Source organism: Abramis brama, assembly GCF_963993115.1.
Source record: "Abramis brama genome assembly, chromosome: 8".
Classification (NCBI taxonomy): Eukaryota; Metazoa; Chordata; class Actinopteri; order Cypriniformes; family Leuciscidae; genus Abramis; species Abramis brama.
In genome coordinates, this window is record NC_139970.1 from 21,988,260 (window position 1) to 22,002,635 (window position 14,376).

Sequence of the window (14,376 nt, forward strand, 5' to 3'; positions counted from 1 at the left end):
TTAATTATTAATAGTTTTATTCAGCAAGGACACATTCAATTGATCAAAAGTGACAGTAAAGATATTTATAATGTTACAAAAGATTTCTTTTTCAAATAAATGCTGTTCTTTTGAACTTTCTATTCATCAAATAATCATGAGAGTCACCATTTCCACAAAAATATTTAGCAGCACAACTTTTCAACAATAATAGTAAGAAATGTTTATTGAGCATCAAATTCTCATATTAGAATGATTTCTGAAGGATCATGGAGTAATGATGCTGAAAATTCAGCTTTGCCATCACAGGAATGAATAACATTTTAATGTATATCAAAATAGAAAACAGTTTGTACAGTATTTTTATATTAAATAAATGCAGCCTTGATGAGCACAAGAGACTTCTTTCAAAAACATTAAATTAATCTTAAAGGCCCCAAATTTTTTATATTTAGATAAAAGGCATTTTGCATTGCACGGAACATAACATCTGAGATTGTTTCTATGATAATTCAGTTATATGGCATACATACACATATATAGTAGTGTAATTGATTATATTTAATAGTCATCAAAATACTTAAATTTAATAGAAATTAAAAACCATTTCAGATGGTATGTGCCATGCATCACAATACCTCTGAATTCATCACGGCCTCAATAGACGATTGAATGTAATGCAGTACTTCTCCTTTAGAATGTTGCTTTCTGTCTCACACACACACATGCATAAAGACACTGAAACAAATGAATTCAGATACACACACTGGACACGCAGACTCGCTCCCTGCTGAATAGAGTCATGCTTTACAAATTGTTTTGCTGTAAAATAGCCTCATTGTTCTGTGGTGGAGTCACGGCTGGACGGCTCCAATTTGTTCTCAGCACGTCAGAGATCCAATGTACTCAAGGTCAGCTACTCCTACAGCTTTCACTGCTCTACCAGACTCCACGATCATACTTGTTAAATAGCCTGTTGCCCTAATGCACCCACGGAAAGCTAACGTCCTCATGACAGAAGCTGCGCTGATTGACCCCTCTATGCGGATCTTATCCCAAAATGCAACCCAACACTGTCCTCCACAAAAGCAATACATGTATTTGTCCCCCACCATCACCAATCGGTTATGTTTAACTCTTTCTGAAATGACCAGTGCTGCATCCGAAATACTTCGCTAATACATAGTATGTGGAAAAAAGAGCAGTATGTCCAAATTCATAGTATTCGAAAAACATTTGGCGAAAAGTACTGGAAGAAGATTTATGAATGGCAGTGAATGACAGTGTTACTGTAACGCTGATAGGTCACGTGAACGTCCGAATTTCACTCATACTACCCATATTCATATTATATAGAACATACTTTTTTAACGGTTAAAACGGTTTTAACCCTCAAATTTAAATGTTATACCCACTCAGACAGTATGCGATTTCGGACGCGGCGCAGTGTAGTTGGCTGCCAGCATATGTTTTGTTTTGGATGCTGGGTTTCTAGTGTCCACACAAGATATCATACCTATCATACCTAATGTCAACATGAATTACCATTCACAACTCATTTTGCTTCCATAATTAAACATATTTTCAAGTGAAATAAGATATTCAACTAGAAAGGCAGGACCTGTTTTGTATCTGCTGGGAATTAAGTAAATGTTAAAAAGCAGATGTTTACCAAAATAGCCTGATCTATGGGAGTTTGCCTTCTATTTGGCGATTGGTTAAAATCATCCAATTCGCCACATTGCATAAGTGACATTAGCAGAGAGGCAGAGCAAATTATTCCATTTTCAATAAAGATTATGGAAACTAACAATTTTATTCTTTGTAACCTAATAATGTGTGGCAATTAAGTTTATAGCAGTGGTTATATGAGAGAGAACCATCTTGAAGATCCTGCTTGTTTTATCCTTTAATGTTGGGAATAGGTTACTTTGTGTCCTTTTTGTCTTCATCACTCAGGAATCTACAGAAAAACCACAGTCAGGACTCTGGACCAATGTCGTTGTAGTGCAACATGGAGTATTATTAGCAGCTGGGAGAGGAAGATCAGACATTAGGCAGTGCATATGGAGGTTGTTTGATCAGTGTTTACCCATATGTTCCACACATGCTTTCCATGTAGCTATATAAATACAGTCTCTATTAAAAAAACAGTTTAATGTATTCCATGAATTCTTGATGATAGATTAAGTCGGCAGTCAAATCTCCAGACAATGACCTTTGACTGTGTCCGCCGTTGCTGTACGTGTTTGGCGGTCCACTATGGTTGTTATCATGGCTCAGGGTCTGTTTTGTTTTATGATTTCATTCAGGAGGGATTGTGATCAGTAGAGAATGCATGTTCAATACAGGTCCTCTCGAGCGCTGGAGCTGGCTTTTGTTTGTGGTGTTTTTGTGAGTGTCAGATTTGAGGTGGAGGTGAGGGGAGGGGTGCAAGATCAAGAAAGGGGTCTGGGATTGTGTTTCCTTGCTCGAAACAAAACAACTTGTGTGTAATTATATCCATGCTGATTGTGTGTTGAGGAAGTGTGATCCCTAGAATCGGGGCTCAGGTTTTTTTTTTGTGTGGGATGGGGGAAGGATGTGGACGAGGAAACTTCCTCCTGTGTGTGCGTCTGCAGCTGTGCGTCGCGATTACAGGAACATCTGGGTCGTCGGTTCCAGGAAATCTCACAATGGGCTTAAATCTGTGGGAGGCCAGACGTGACACTGTGTGTAAGTGTTGATGTTAATTGAAAGGACCTGATTCTGTTTATGGTAATACAAGCATAGGCTATACAGACTAGTATCAGCATATGATGTATATTGGATGCTGCTTTGCTGGTGTTCCCAATAGTCTTCTTTACTAACTTAAGTATGATGTCCTTGGGCAGCCAGCTCCACCACCATGCTAGTTGACCAGCTAAATCTCAGCTCAAGTTTTAAGCTTTATCAATACAGATAGTAGCATGGAAATTCATGTTGGTATAATCATAGTTTCCATAAAAATATTAAGCAGCACAACTGTTTTCAGTATTGGATCATGTGACACTGAAGACTGGAGTAATGATGCTGAAAATTCAGCTTTGCCATCACAGGAATAAATTACGTTTTAAAATATATTCCAAAAGAAAACAGTTAATTTAAATTGCAATAATATTTCACAATATTAGTGTTTTTACTCTATTTTTGATCAAATATTTGCAACTCTGTTGAGGATAAGAAACTTCTTTCAAAAACATTAAAACAATCTTACCGACCCCATACGTTTTAACAGGAGGTTAGACACTTTACTATACCAAGAGAGGAGTTGTCATATTCATAAATGGCGGAGAACAGCGACTGACACTGTAGGTCATATGACAGTGCCAACATGGAGGATAAAGTACATCCGGTTTGTTTTCATAATACATACATTAACACTATAGTCGATAAGTTACTCATCAAATACAGTATTTAACGGTACACAGATTTGGAAGCAGTTTTTGTTTTAAGCAATATATCTATTTTGTAAATGTATCTGTCTGTCATATTTTTTGTAGAATGTTTTGCTTAGTGTGTTTTATATTTCTTTAAAGATGCAGTCAGTATTTGTTTAGCTAGCATTAGCATGGCTGTTCTTTGTGCACTTTAAGTACTGATAACACAATGGTGTTAGATGCTGCTCTGCCATCTGTTGACATGGATCAGCATGATTGTCTTTGAGTTTATGGAAATTACACTGATACTAGTGAGTTTTAGAGAGCGTTTACACAATAATTAATCCCCTTACCTGTACAACAACAAAAAAAGAAGCAACTTGGCCTTTAGTAGAATTTTCTCCATTATCAAATATTTCAATCTTGTGGGCTGTATCAATGTTTACGCTCATTTTTTTCTTTCTTTGTTGGTCTTTCGGTCTTCTGGTTTCAGTTCATTTCGGTTCTTTATCCGTGCAGGTACTGATTCTTCTGTTGTCTCGGCTGGCAAAACATTGTATTAAGTGTGTTTCATTGTCTAATTTTTGCTCTTCACATCACCAAACAACACAATGCTACATCTGCATCTGTAGTCTGGTAGACAGGTTGAGTTAAAACTAGGGCCACATCATTTGAACATGGTGAAATACATTGAGGAGGGCAACCCACACCATACAAAACACGTTACAGTCGTCTTGTTGTGTGACAGATGACTCTTTACTAAAAAACTATTTATTTCATAATGTGTAAAACTTTTAAATTAGCATCAAAGCATTGAATGCACCTTTTAATGTCAGGTCAAGTCACCTTTATTTATACCAGGAGTGCCCAATCCTGTTCCTGGAGATCTACCTTCTTGCAAAGTTCAGCTCCAACCCTGATCAAACACAACCGAACCGTGTTAATTATAGACAGGTGTGTTGGATCTGAACTCTGCAGGTAGGTGGATCTCCAGAAACAAGATTTGGCTCCCCTGATTTATTCAATACAGATTGTTTTAAAACAGCTCCACAGTAATAAACAAGAAAATGATCAAATATGGCAAATATGGGACTAATTTAAATGGTGCTGTAAAGCAGCTCTAAAAACACAATTCAGTTCAGTGTTGATTCAGTTCAGTTCAATAACACTGTCAATGCTGCAAAAATCATAAATTTTGAAATGAATTTGATTCTGATGTAAGACAGCTGTACAGAACACAAGTGTCATCATTCAGCTCAATTCTGTGAGATGTTTGTCCCTATCCAATAGTGTCAGTGCAGTCGCATAAATAACATTACAGAATACTAAGTGTCTTCTAAACCACAACTAAGCGAGACGCAGGCGACAGTGGCAAGGAACCCAAACTCCATCAGATGACAGAAATTGAGAAAGAAAAAAATCTTTGGAGGAACCAGGCTCAGTCAAGGGGCTAGTCCATTACTTTTGGTATAACACTGTAGTTTGTTCTTTTACATAATTTATAGATATATTGATGCCATTTATTATGCAGAACTTCACCTTTTCTTCAACTGTGTTCCTGAGGTTTCTCTTCTATGAGTCAACATCTGTGAGTAAAGGGTTAAGCCTTCATGTCTCTTGTCTTTTAGAGAGAGAGAGAGGGTGTGGCCTGCTCTTTGGCCGAGAGCCACTCTTTCCCCCTCCTCTCTCTCTCTCTCTCTCTCTCTCTCTCTCTCTCTCTCTCTCTCTGTCCATGCACGTCAGTCTGTCTGGAATAGTCCGAGAAGCAGCAGTAACAGGAAATCAGAGCGCTGTGGTTTCAGCACAATGGCAGAGCTCCACAGCTCAGCTCCCTGTAGCCTGTAGCCTGCTGAGAACACTTGGAGACGTGCTCACACCGTCTGGAGAGAATTAACAGTCAGTTTACCTAAACCTGCCCTCTTCCCTCTCCCCCTCCTTGTCTTTCTTCTTTGGTGCCGTGCAGGTGTTCCTGAAGGAAGCTCTGGAGCAGAGGCTGGAGAAGGAAAGAGAGGAGGTGCGCACAGCGGCTGGTATGGTGATCCGGGCCCACATACTAAGTTATGTGGCAAGGTTAGTGCAGCTTTGTGTGTGTTTGTGCATTACCACACTTTGTTAAATGGGGCCGTGCGAGTTGCCAAAAACTGTCGTTGTGACTTATGTTACTTTTTATTGAGTTGAGTGGATGGATTGCCATAATCGAATATGTGAATGAGTTGAAAGTTGCATCACGGAATGATTTACCAGAGCTGTGTGAATCAGTGCATTGAGTGCAAAACCAAGTGGGTTAGATTCATTATGAAAAGTGCAGGGAAACTACTGAGGGTTATACCATGAAACGTTTTCACTGCAAATACTGAACAATAAGCACTACACACACAGGTAAATAAATTTACATGCTGTTTATTCATAAATCAGTCAGGTTTTGACCAGTTTTGAGAGCTGTTAGCATGATCAGGGATTTTATGTTGGTTTATTGTACGTCATCTGTTGAAAAATAAATAAATAACCCGTTAAACATGAAAGTAATATGCAGTCATTCAAGACAGTTCTCCTTCTATAGAACCTCTTTGGCATAAAATTGAGTCAAAAAACCCTAGGGTTCTATAAAGAACCTTTTTTTAAGAGTGTACTCTGATGCCATTGTAAATCAAACATGACAGACGTCAAAATATCAACATCTGTTTTGTGTAAAGTGTCTGTTGAGACACTATTTTCTTTCCTGGGGTGATTAGTGTTCATATACACTTCTGTACTGATGTTATTTATGGGTTTGATGAAGTCTCTGTTTCGCCTTAATTTTGCATAAAAGTTCAACACCCACAAATTCGCACATAAACACACACTCTCAATCCAGCATTGCAGGTCAGATATGAGATTTTTCTGATTTAGGTGGCCTGGTCTAAATGTATGAGAACTGTGGCACAGCTACTCAAACAGATCAAACACAGATCTTTAATTATGACAGACAACTAAATAGCCAGAGTGTTTTATATTAATAACCGTCTTTCATATTTGTGATTGAAACTCGGAATATTTTTAATTGTGTGGCTAATTGCTTTTTAAATGAGTTACTGATGTATTAATGACAGAGTTATTATATAGAGCAATTGCTATAATATACTCATAATTATTATAATATCCCTGGAAACTAATCATTATTGAAAATCCTTGAGGGCTTGCTCTCTGATGTTGTAATTCTTCTTCTCACAGAAAACACTTTAAAAAAGTCCGGACCAGCACCATCACAATCCAAAAGAACTACCGCGCTCACTTCTGGAGACAAGCTTTCCTGCGCTTCCGCTCTTCTGCCGTGGTCCTCCAGAAACACCTCCGCGGACAGATCGCTCGGCAACTCTGTCGCCAGCTCTTGGAGGAAAAACAGAGGAGAGAAGAGGAGGAGAGAATCAGAAGAGAGGAAGAAGAGAGGAGACGTCAAGAGGAGCTGAGGAGACTTGAGGAAGAGAGACGAAGACAAGAGGAGGAAAGGAAGAGAGAGGAGGAGGAGGAGGAGAGACAGAGGCTTCGAGAAGAGGAGGAACGGGAGGCTTTACGGATACAGCAGGAAGAGGAAGAGTTGAACAGGAGGCAGGAAGAGCTCAAGAGCAAACAGATACTGCAGGAAAGAGAGGCAGGGCACAGCAGGTAAAACACAATCTGGGCAAATGTTTGAATTTTAATTTAGGTCAACTAAAATCTGTGTTGGCTGATGGACTGTGCTCTTAATCTACTCTGTCTAAAAGGATTCTCTCCTGTTTTTTTTCTCATATTAGGAGTTTAGTGGGGAAAAATCATCACAACCACAAGGTATTATTTCTGTTGGATTTGATTTTATATTCCTATGGGAGAGATTTCAAATCTGGAAAGGATACATCTCTTGTATTTGGCCTAATCCTCTGTCTTCACTTACAGAAAGTCTTTGGCAATTACATGGTACTGTTCTATATGGGTCAAAAAGGCCTCTTGAAAACCTTAAGTAGGTTGTAACCATAGTTTAACTAAAATGCTTCACTGCTTATTCATATTTATAATATTAAAACCATTTATATTTATAATAATTATATTATACAGTATATTTATTTTGTTATAAATTATATTTAACACCATATTCACAAACAAAATATCAGATAATGTGACATTTTTAGGAGATTGCGAAGTTAGTTACTGATATTTATGGGTAAAAAAAATAAAAAAATATTTTTACCTTGAAAAATATATTTTAAAACTTTTTGAAAATAATAAAGATGTCTACACCAGCATGTGTGTAACATGTAAGGGAAAAAATGATAGTCACACTACATGACATTAAATTGAAACAAGTGTTTCAAACTTGTTTTAAACTTGATTTTTTTAATATTTTTTATAGCTTATCATGAACACTCTTATATGTCATTGACCCATATACCAGAATGCTTACCATATTCATGTACCGTGATGTTTACATAATGTCAAAATGAGTTCCATGGAATAAAAATGCTGAATTGACAGAATGAACTGTATATTATAGTCCAGTCATTTTAAGCCAAAATGGGGGTCAACCTTGAACAAATTGCAACAGAAGCAAACTCAACTGATTTTGTATCCTCAATATGTCCTGAGTAAGGAAAAAAAAGCCCCGAAGAATCCCATTAGGGGAAGTTTCGAAAAAGACCCAAATATAGCCTATTCATACGCCTATTCATTATTTTTCATACGTGAATAGAGTAAAAATTTTAACCTTTAGATATCACCATGAAAATTACTGAGTTGATTACTTACATCAAGACAAACAAAAAATGTATTACAAGTTTTTTGAAATTGTTTGTTAACATGGACAGACGGTGCATGCTAATTTGCATAAATACCACAACTGATCTAAACATTGGGTATAGCCAGGTGAAATGTCTGGGATTGGGATTCTTCGGGGCTTTTTTTTCCTTACTCAGGACATATTGAGGATACAAAATCAGTTGAGTTTGCTTCTGTTGCAATTTGTTCAACCTTTTTTCATAAAATGACTGGACTATTATTGGTATGTATCATCACTATCCCTCCATATTCCAGAAGGACAGCCTGTGTCAGTACTCATCTGAAGAGGAGAGTCGTCAGATGGAGGAGATTCTGCGGTTGGAGCGAGAGATTGAGCGGCTGCAGAGACAGAGAGACGAAGGGGTGTCCTTGCTGAACGACGGCTCCAGAGACGATCTGCGGCAGAAGAGGGACGCCGAGATCTACCGCCTGGAGAAAGAGGCTTCACGTGTGGCTACGGAGTTCCTGGAGATGCTGGACTTCGGAGGCTTGGAGCAGTCGCTCTCCAGCGAGGAGAACCTTCACGACCCCTCTGAGACAACCGCGCCTCTGGCCGAGGAGGAGGTGGACGAAGGCTTCCACGCGGACGACGAGTGTATTCCCCTCCGTGACTTCCCTCCCCCGGCCGCCGTGCCTCAGGACAAAGAGATTCTCTCCAGTCTTCCGCCTCCACCGCCCGCCTTTGCCGAAGGTCTTATGGCCACTTCCTCACCTGCGCGGATGGAGCGGCCGAAATCCAATTCCTCCATCAAACAAAACAGACTTTCAGACATTCCCCCGCCTCCATCTTCAGCTCCACCCCCACCTCCACCTTTAGCTCCACCCCCTCCCCCGCTTGTACCGGCACCAACCAAAGAAGACTATGGATTGGTGTATAAAAGCAGGAAGATGTTAACAGAGATTGTGCTGCCGGTGGAGGAGACCAGCTTCAGTATTCTGCCCGACACGGAGTCAGACTATGACCAAGAGGAGTTTGAGGAGGCATTGGGGAGCTGTGGGGATGCAGGAAGTACAAATGATGGACACCTCACTGACGAGGAAGTGCTACGCAAATCTTCCTGTACCTACAACAGCACAGACTCCTTTAGGGGAAGCTCAGACTCAGTGAGTTCAGTCTTTTCACACTTAAACAGAAATCACACACAATTTTAAAGGGATAGCCCTCCCAAAAATGAAAATTCTGTCATAATTTAATCACCCTCATGTCGTTCTAAAGCTGTATGAATTGCTTGCTTCTGTGGAACATAAAAGAAGATATTTTGAAGAATAATGGTAACTTAACGTTTTGGTTCCCATTGACTGGACAAACAATACCATGGACGTCTATAGGAACCAAAATGTGTTACCGACATTCTTCAAAATATCTTCTTTTAGGTTCCTCAGAAGACAGTAAGTCATACAGGTCTGGAATTGGATAATGGTGATTAAATGATTGGGTGAACTAACTAGTCAATGGATTGTCTGAAAAACTAATCAACTAGTTGATCTTGAGGTCTTGAATAATTAGGCTGATTGAGGATCATGACCAGATTAGATGAGTTTCATATGGGCTGTTCATGGCTAACATAAAAAAATAAAAAAATCTGCGTTTTAAGCATTTTATATCACAAAATGGTCATTGTTCTCACAATGAATGAAGACCTACACTGTAAAAAATATCTCAAAATTTACGGTACAAACAGCAGTTGGTTGAAATTCAGCGTAATAAATGCGATGACAATGTTTTGGTATTGCGGGATGGTGTATTGCTACATGTATATTTCATAACTTATAACTATAAATTTCATTTACCTCATATTTTATTTATGTATATGTGTAAGTGATATAATTTTAATTTACCAATTTGCCTTAAAATGTACTGATGAACACCATAATAATACAAGTGATAAAACAAAAAACACAAGATGAATCAGAATCCATAGTAAGTGGCCTGTCCATAAAACATGGCCAATGCTCATGTATATAGACGTTGCACAGGGTCATACACACAGACAAAACACCATCAGGGTAACGCACATGACACTAAAACAATGCAACAAACATAAACTAATAACAGAAAATGTAACATTAGGGCATTTTGTGTTTCATTTCCTGTTATTTAGTTACCAACAACAAAAATAAGAAGCAGCAAACTATTTATAAAAAAATTTGTCATACGTGTTCTGAGAATGTCCTCGTTGTAATTTACATGGTAATTTAGACTTTTTACTTGCGAAAACCATATATTTGACACCATTTTACTGTAAAATTACTAAATGTATAATGTTAAACCTTTTATTGCTTTTAGCCGTATATTGTAAGGTCAGTTAACTAATTAACAAGTTCTCTTTGATGTTGAGTCTGTCTACTTTATTACAAAGTCACTGCTTGGGTTGCCATAGAGGCGGTGCTGTAAAGGGCATGACTTTAGAGACAACATCTCAGCATGTTTACAGTTTCATCACATTGTGAGCACATCACAACCCTTTTGGAGAATTCACATCTATTAATTCATCCCATTTAAAGGACTGCTGCTAAAAAATATGGATCTTAACCAGTATGGACATCTAGTTGACCTATAGACCCATCCGTTGTTTGTTGTAGTGTTTCTCCTCAGTTGTTGTTTTAGCTGGTCAACATGTGAGTTCCACTGTATACTTCCATTAACAGTCACCAAACATTTGCATAAAGTTTGCTAATCTTTGTGGCATCGCCAGCGGTCACTGTCACTCACGTCGCCTGTCATTTAAAATGAGCGACTTCCAGTTTAATTTTCACTGCCAAGTGTGAACGCCTTGTAAGGAATTTGGCAGAAAAGGAATATGCATTTCGTCATGTTTATACTGTACAGTTCAGTGTCAGGGTAGTGAGATCCGGTATTGCTTAGAGCAAAACAGAAACCCTGTTGCCCTAATTCTTTTTAACTTGTTATAATGCAATAATGAATGCATTTGCTCTTGCAAAATGCTTTATTGCTCTGGATTTCTTGTATACTCATGTTTTATTTGCTAAAGCAGGGGGGGGGGGGGGGGGTAATAAATATATACACATGCATATGATGTGTTATATTTATTAAGTCTTTGTCCCTCAGGGTATTCCCAGAATGTGCAGCTATTAGCCAATGCCTGTCACACCTGCTCCGAACACAGTCCTGCAACAGCTTGATTGTTGACTCTCAGTGAATATTTGAGCACAGAAACTTGATTCGGGTTATGTTTGGGTGTAATATGAAGCTTGACATGACAGTTAACAACGGAAGCACATTTACTGATGTCATGCTCTTTTTGTTTGTATTAACTAGTAGGATTAGACAGTGAAATGCTACCACAGCAAACACACAAAGTGCTCGGTTACAGAGTAAAGAAGAGACATTTTAGTAAAAACATGCAAACGTTTTTAAAAGAAGTCACTTATGCTCCAGAAAGCTGCATTTAGTTAAGCAAAATATAGTAATATTGTGAAATATTTAATACCAACTGTTTTCTATTTTAGTATATTTTAAAATGGCATTTATTCCTGATGGCAAGACTGAATTTTCAGCATCATCACTCCAGTCTTCAGTGTCACATGATCCTTCAGAAATCGATGTTGATAATAATACTATCTTAGTATTATCAATGTAAAGTTATCAATATTATTATTAGTTATGCTGCTTTATATATTTTGTGGAACCATTTCAAGATTTTTTAATGTATAGAAAAGAACAGCTTGTATTTGAAATAGCAATATTTTGTAACATTATAAATGCCTTACTGTCACTTTTATTAATTTAATCCACCCTTTCTGAATTAAAGTAATTTCTTTCGCTTCAAAAAACGGACCACAAACTTTTGAACTGCAGTACGGTACATCTGAAAGCCCTTTATTGACATTCACACTCTTTTTTATTTTCCCCTCAGTTCATGGACAGCAATGATGAGAACGATGGATATGTGGACACAGATGAGGAGGTGTCAAACGGTAGAGTGCATCTGCTTAATGGAAGTGGACCTCTTTATTTCCACAGCTACCTGTACATGAAAAGTGAGTGTTTCTTACCATTTACTTGCTTATTGTTTAGCTTATGTCTATACCATTGAGTAATATTCCTCAAACTAAACATTTTTAATGGATAGACTGTAGTGAAAGATTAATATTTCGTTGTTCTGTTTCTTATTTTTCATCTTTAAGGTGGGCTGATGATCCCGTGGCGCAGGCGCTGGTGTGTTTTAAAAGACGAGACCTTCATGTGGTTCAGGGCAAAGCAGGACTCTCTCAAGTCAGGCTGGCTGTACAAGAAAGGTGGAGGGATGTCCACTCTGTCCCGCAGGAACTGGAAGATGCGCTGGTTCGTCCTTCGAGACTCTAAACTCATGTATTTCGAGAACGACAGTGAGGAGAAACTGAAGGGAACCATCGACATCAGAGCTGCCAAGTAAGAACTCAGTGCGCAATGTAAATGACGATACGTAACTGCTGCAACTGGCTAGTGTTTACAAGCAAAAGACCAATTGACCCAGTCCAGTGTCCACCACTACTGTTGCATTTGTAAGTTTTAATGTTCATAGACTGACGGTCTGTGGTGTTTCACGCAGGGAGATTGTGGACAACCATGAGAAGGAGAATGCGCTGAATATCGTGACCGAGGACAGGACTTACCAGATCTATGCAGAATCCCCCGAGGATGCAAGGTACATTTCAAAATCTGTATTTATTTTAGGCCAGTGTGCCTGACTAATTGAGTTTCTTCAGTGCGTGTTAACTTTCATATTCATCTGTTGTGCCCCCTTGTGGTGTAATATAACTCATTTCATACTGTCGTCTAATACCTAACATGGTCTAATGCGTCCTGTCTGCATGCTTGTGTTGCAGTGGCTGGTTCAACGTGCTGAGCCGCGTCCACAGTGCCAGTCCAGAACAGCTTCTGCAGATGCAGCACGAGCAGGCCAACCCCAAGAACGCAGTTGTGAGTGTTCACACTAATCTAACACTTTCAGCACCTTTATGTGTCATTGAATATGTCATTTTTATGATATTTCATCCTCAGGGAACACTTGATGTCGGGCTTATCGACTCTGTATGTGCTTCCGACAATCCAGACAGGTAATGCATGATATCACGAGTGTTGAGCATATAGCATTATTCCAGAAACAGAATATTTTCAGTCCAACTTTATATTAAGGGTCTTTAACTACTATGAACTAACATTTAGATTAATCATTTGATGCAATGGACTTATTGTGTACATACACATGTTTTTACATTGTACTGTTTTTACATTGCATTGCACCCTTCCCTTACCCCTTAACCCACCCTTAAACGTAACCATACCATCAAACCTGTCCCTAACCTTACCCGTATCCCACCTCAATAGCAGCAAAAGTGTACCTAACAATGTATTTTATGTAAGTACATAGTAGTTTAAGACACCTAATATAAAGTGTGACCATATTTTTTATATCTTCCATATTGCATGCATTTAATGTATTTATTTGGAACATTTCATTTTGTTTTAAATAGTATTTGTGATAATGGTTGTACAGTGCTGTACTCATAAGATTTTTTTCCCTCAGGCCAAACTCATTTGTTATAATCACTGCTAATCGCGTGATCCATTGCAACACTGACACACCAGAGGAAATGCACCACTGGATCGGCCTCCTCCAGAAGCCTAAAGGAGACTCGAAAATAGACGGCCAAGAGTTCATAGTGAGGGGTGAGTCAGACCGGTCTGTACATGATACAAAGATTTACCAGCACTGTACTTGCTACATCATCATGGTCATGATGAATCATTCAACAAAACAGATGCAGATTTGCAGGTCAGATTTGTGTCATTCATAGACTACTGTTTAAAACATTGGGATCACTTAAAATTTTTGAAAGAAGGATCCAAAGTGACAAACATCTTTTTCAACAATATGAATGCCTTTAAAAAAAAATATATATATATATACTGTTCTTTTGAACTTTTTGTACATCAAACATCTATCACGGTTTCTTTTCTCAACATTGATAATAATAAGAAATTATTTTAAAGCAGTAAATCAGCATATTAGAATGATTTCTGAAGGATCATGTGATACTGAAGACTGGAGGAATGATGCTGAAAATTCAGTTTTGACATCACAGGGATAAAATACATTTTAAATGCATTATAAAATACATTTATTTTTGATCAAATAAATACAGCCAACATGCAAAATGCAGCTTTCTAAAACCAAAAAATCTTACTGACCAAATGTTTGAATGGTAG

General features: G+C 38.2%; 1 protein-coding gene across 1 annotated transcript in view; it reads left to right on the plus strand.

The window, feature by feature from the left end:
* Positions 1-14,376, plus strand: part of myo10l3 (myosin X, like 3) — a 79,487-nt gene that overhangs the window by 54,308 nt on the left and 10,803 nt on the right. The window contains exons 21-30 of the mRNA XM_084122786.1: positions 5,341-5,447; positions 6,588-7,019; positions 7,148-7,181; positions 8,418-9,266; positions 12,041-12,164; positions 12,312-12,555; positions 12,716-12,811; positions 12,993-13,086; positions 13,168-13,223; positions 13,694-13,836. Of these exons, the coding sequence (XP_083978912.1) occupies positions 5,341-5,447; positions 6,588-7,019; positions 7,148-7,181; positions 8,418-9,266; positions 12,041-12,164; positions 12,312-12,555; positions 12,716-12,811; positions 12,993-13,086; positions 13,168-13,223; positions 13,694-13,836 (2,179 nt within the window). The remainder of the gene's footprint in view (positions 1-5,340; positions 5,448-6,587; positions 7,020-7,147; positions 7,182-8,417; positions 9,267-12,040; positions 12,165-12,311; positions 12,556-12,715; positions 12,812-12,992; positions 13,087-13,167; positions 13,224-13,693; positions 13,837-14,376) is intronic.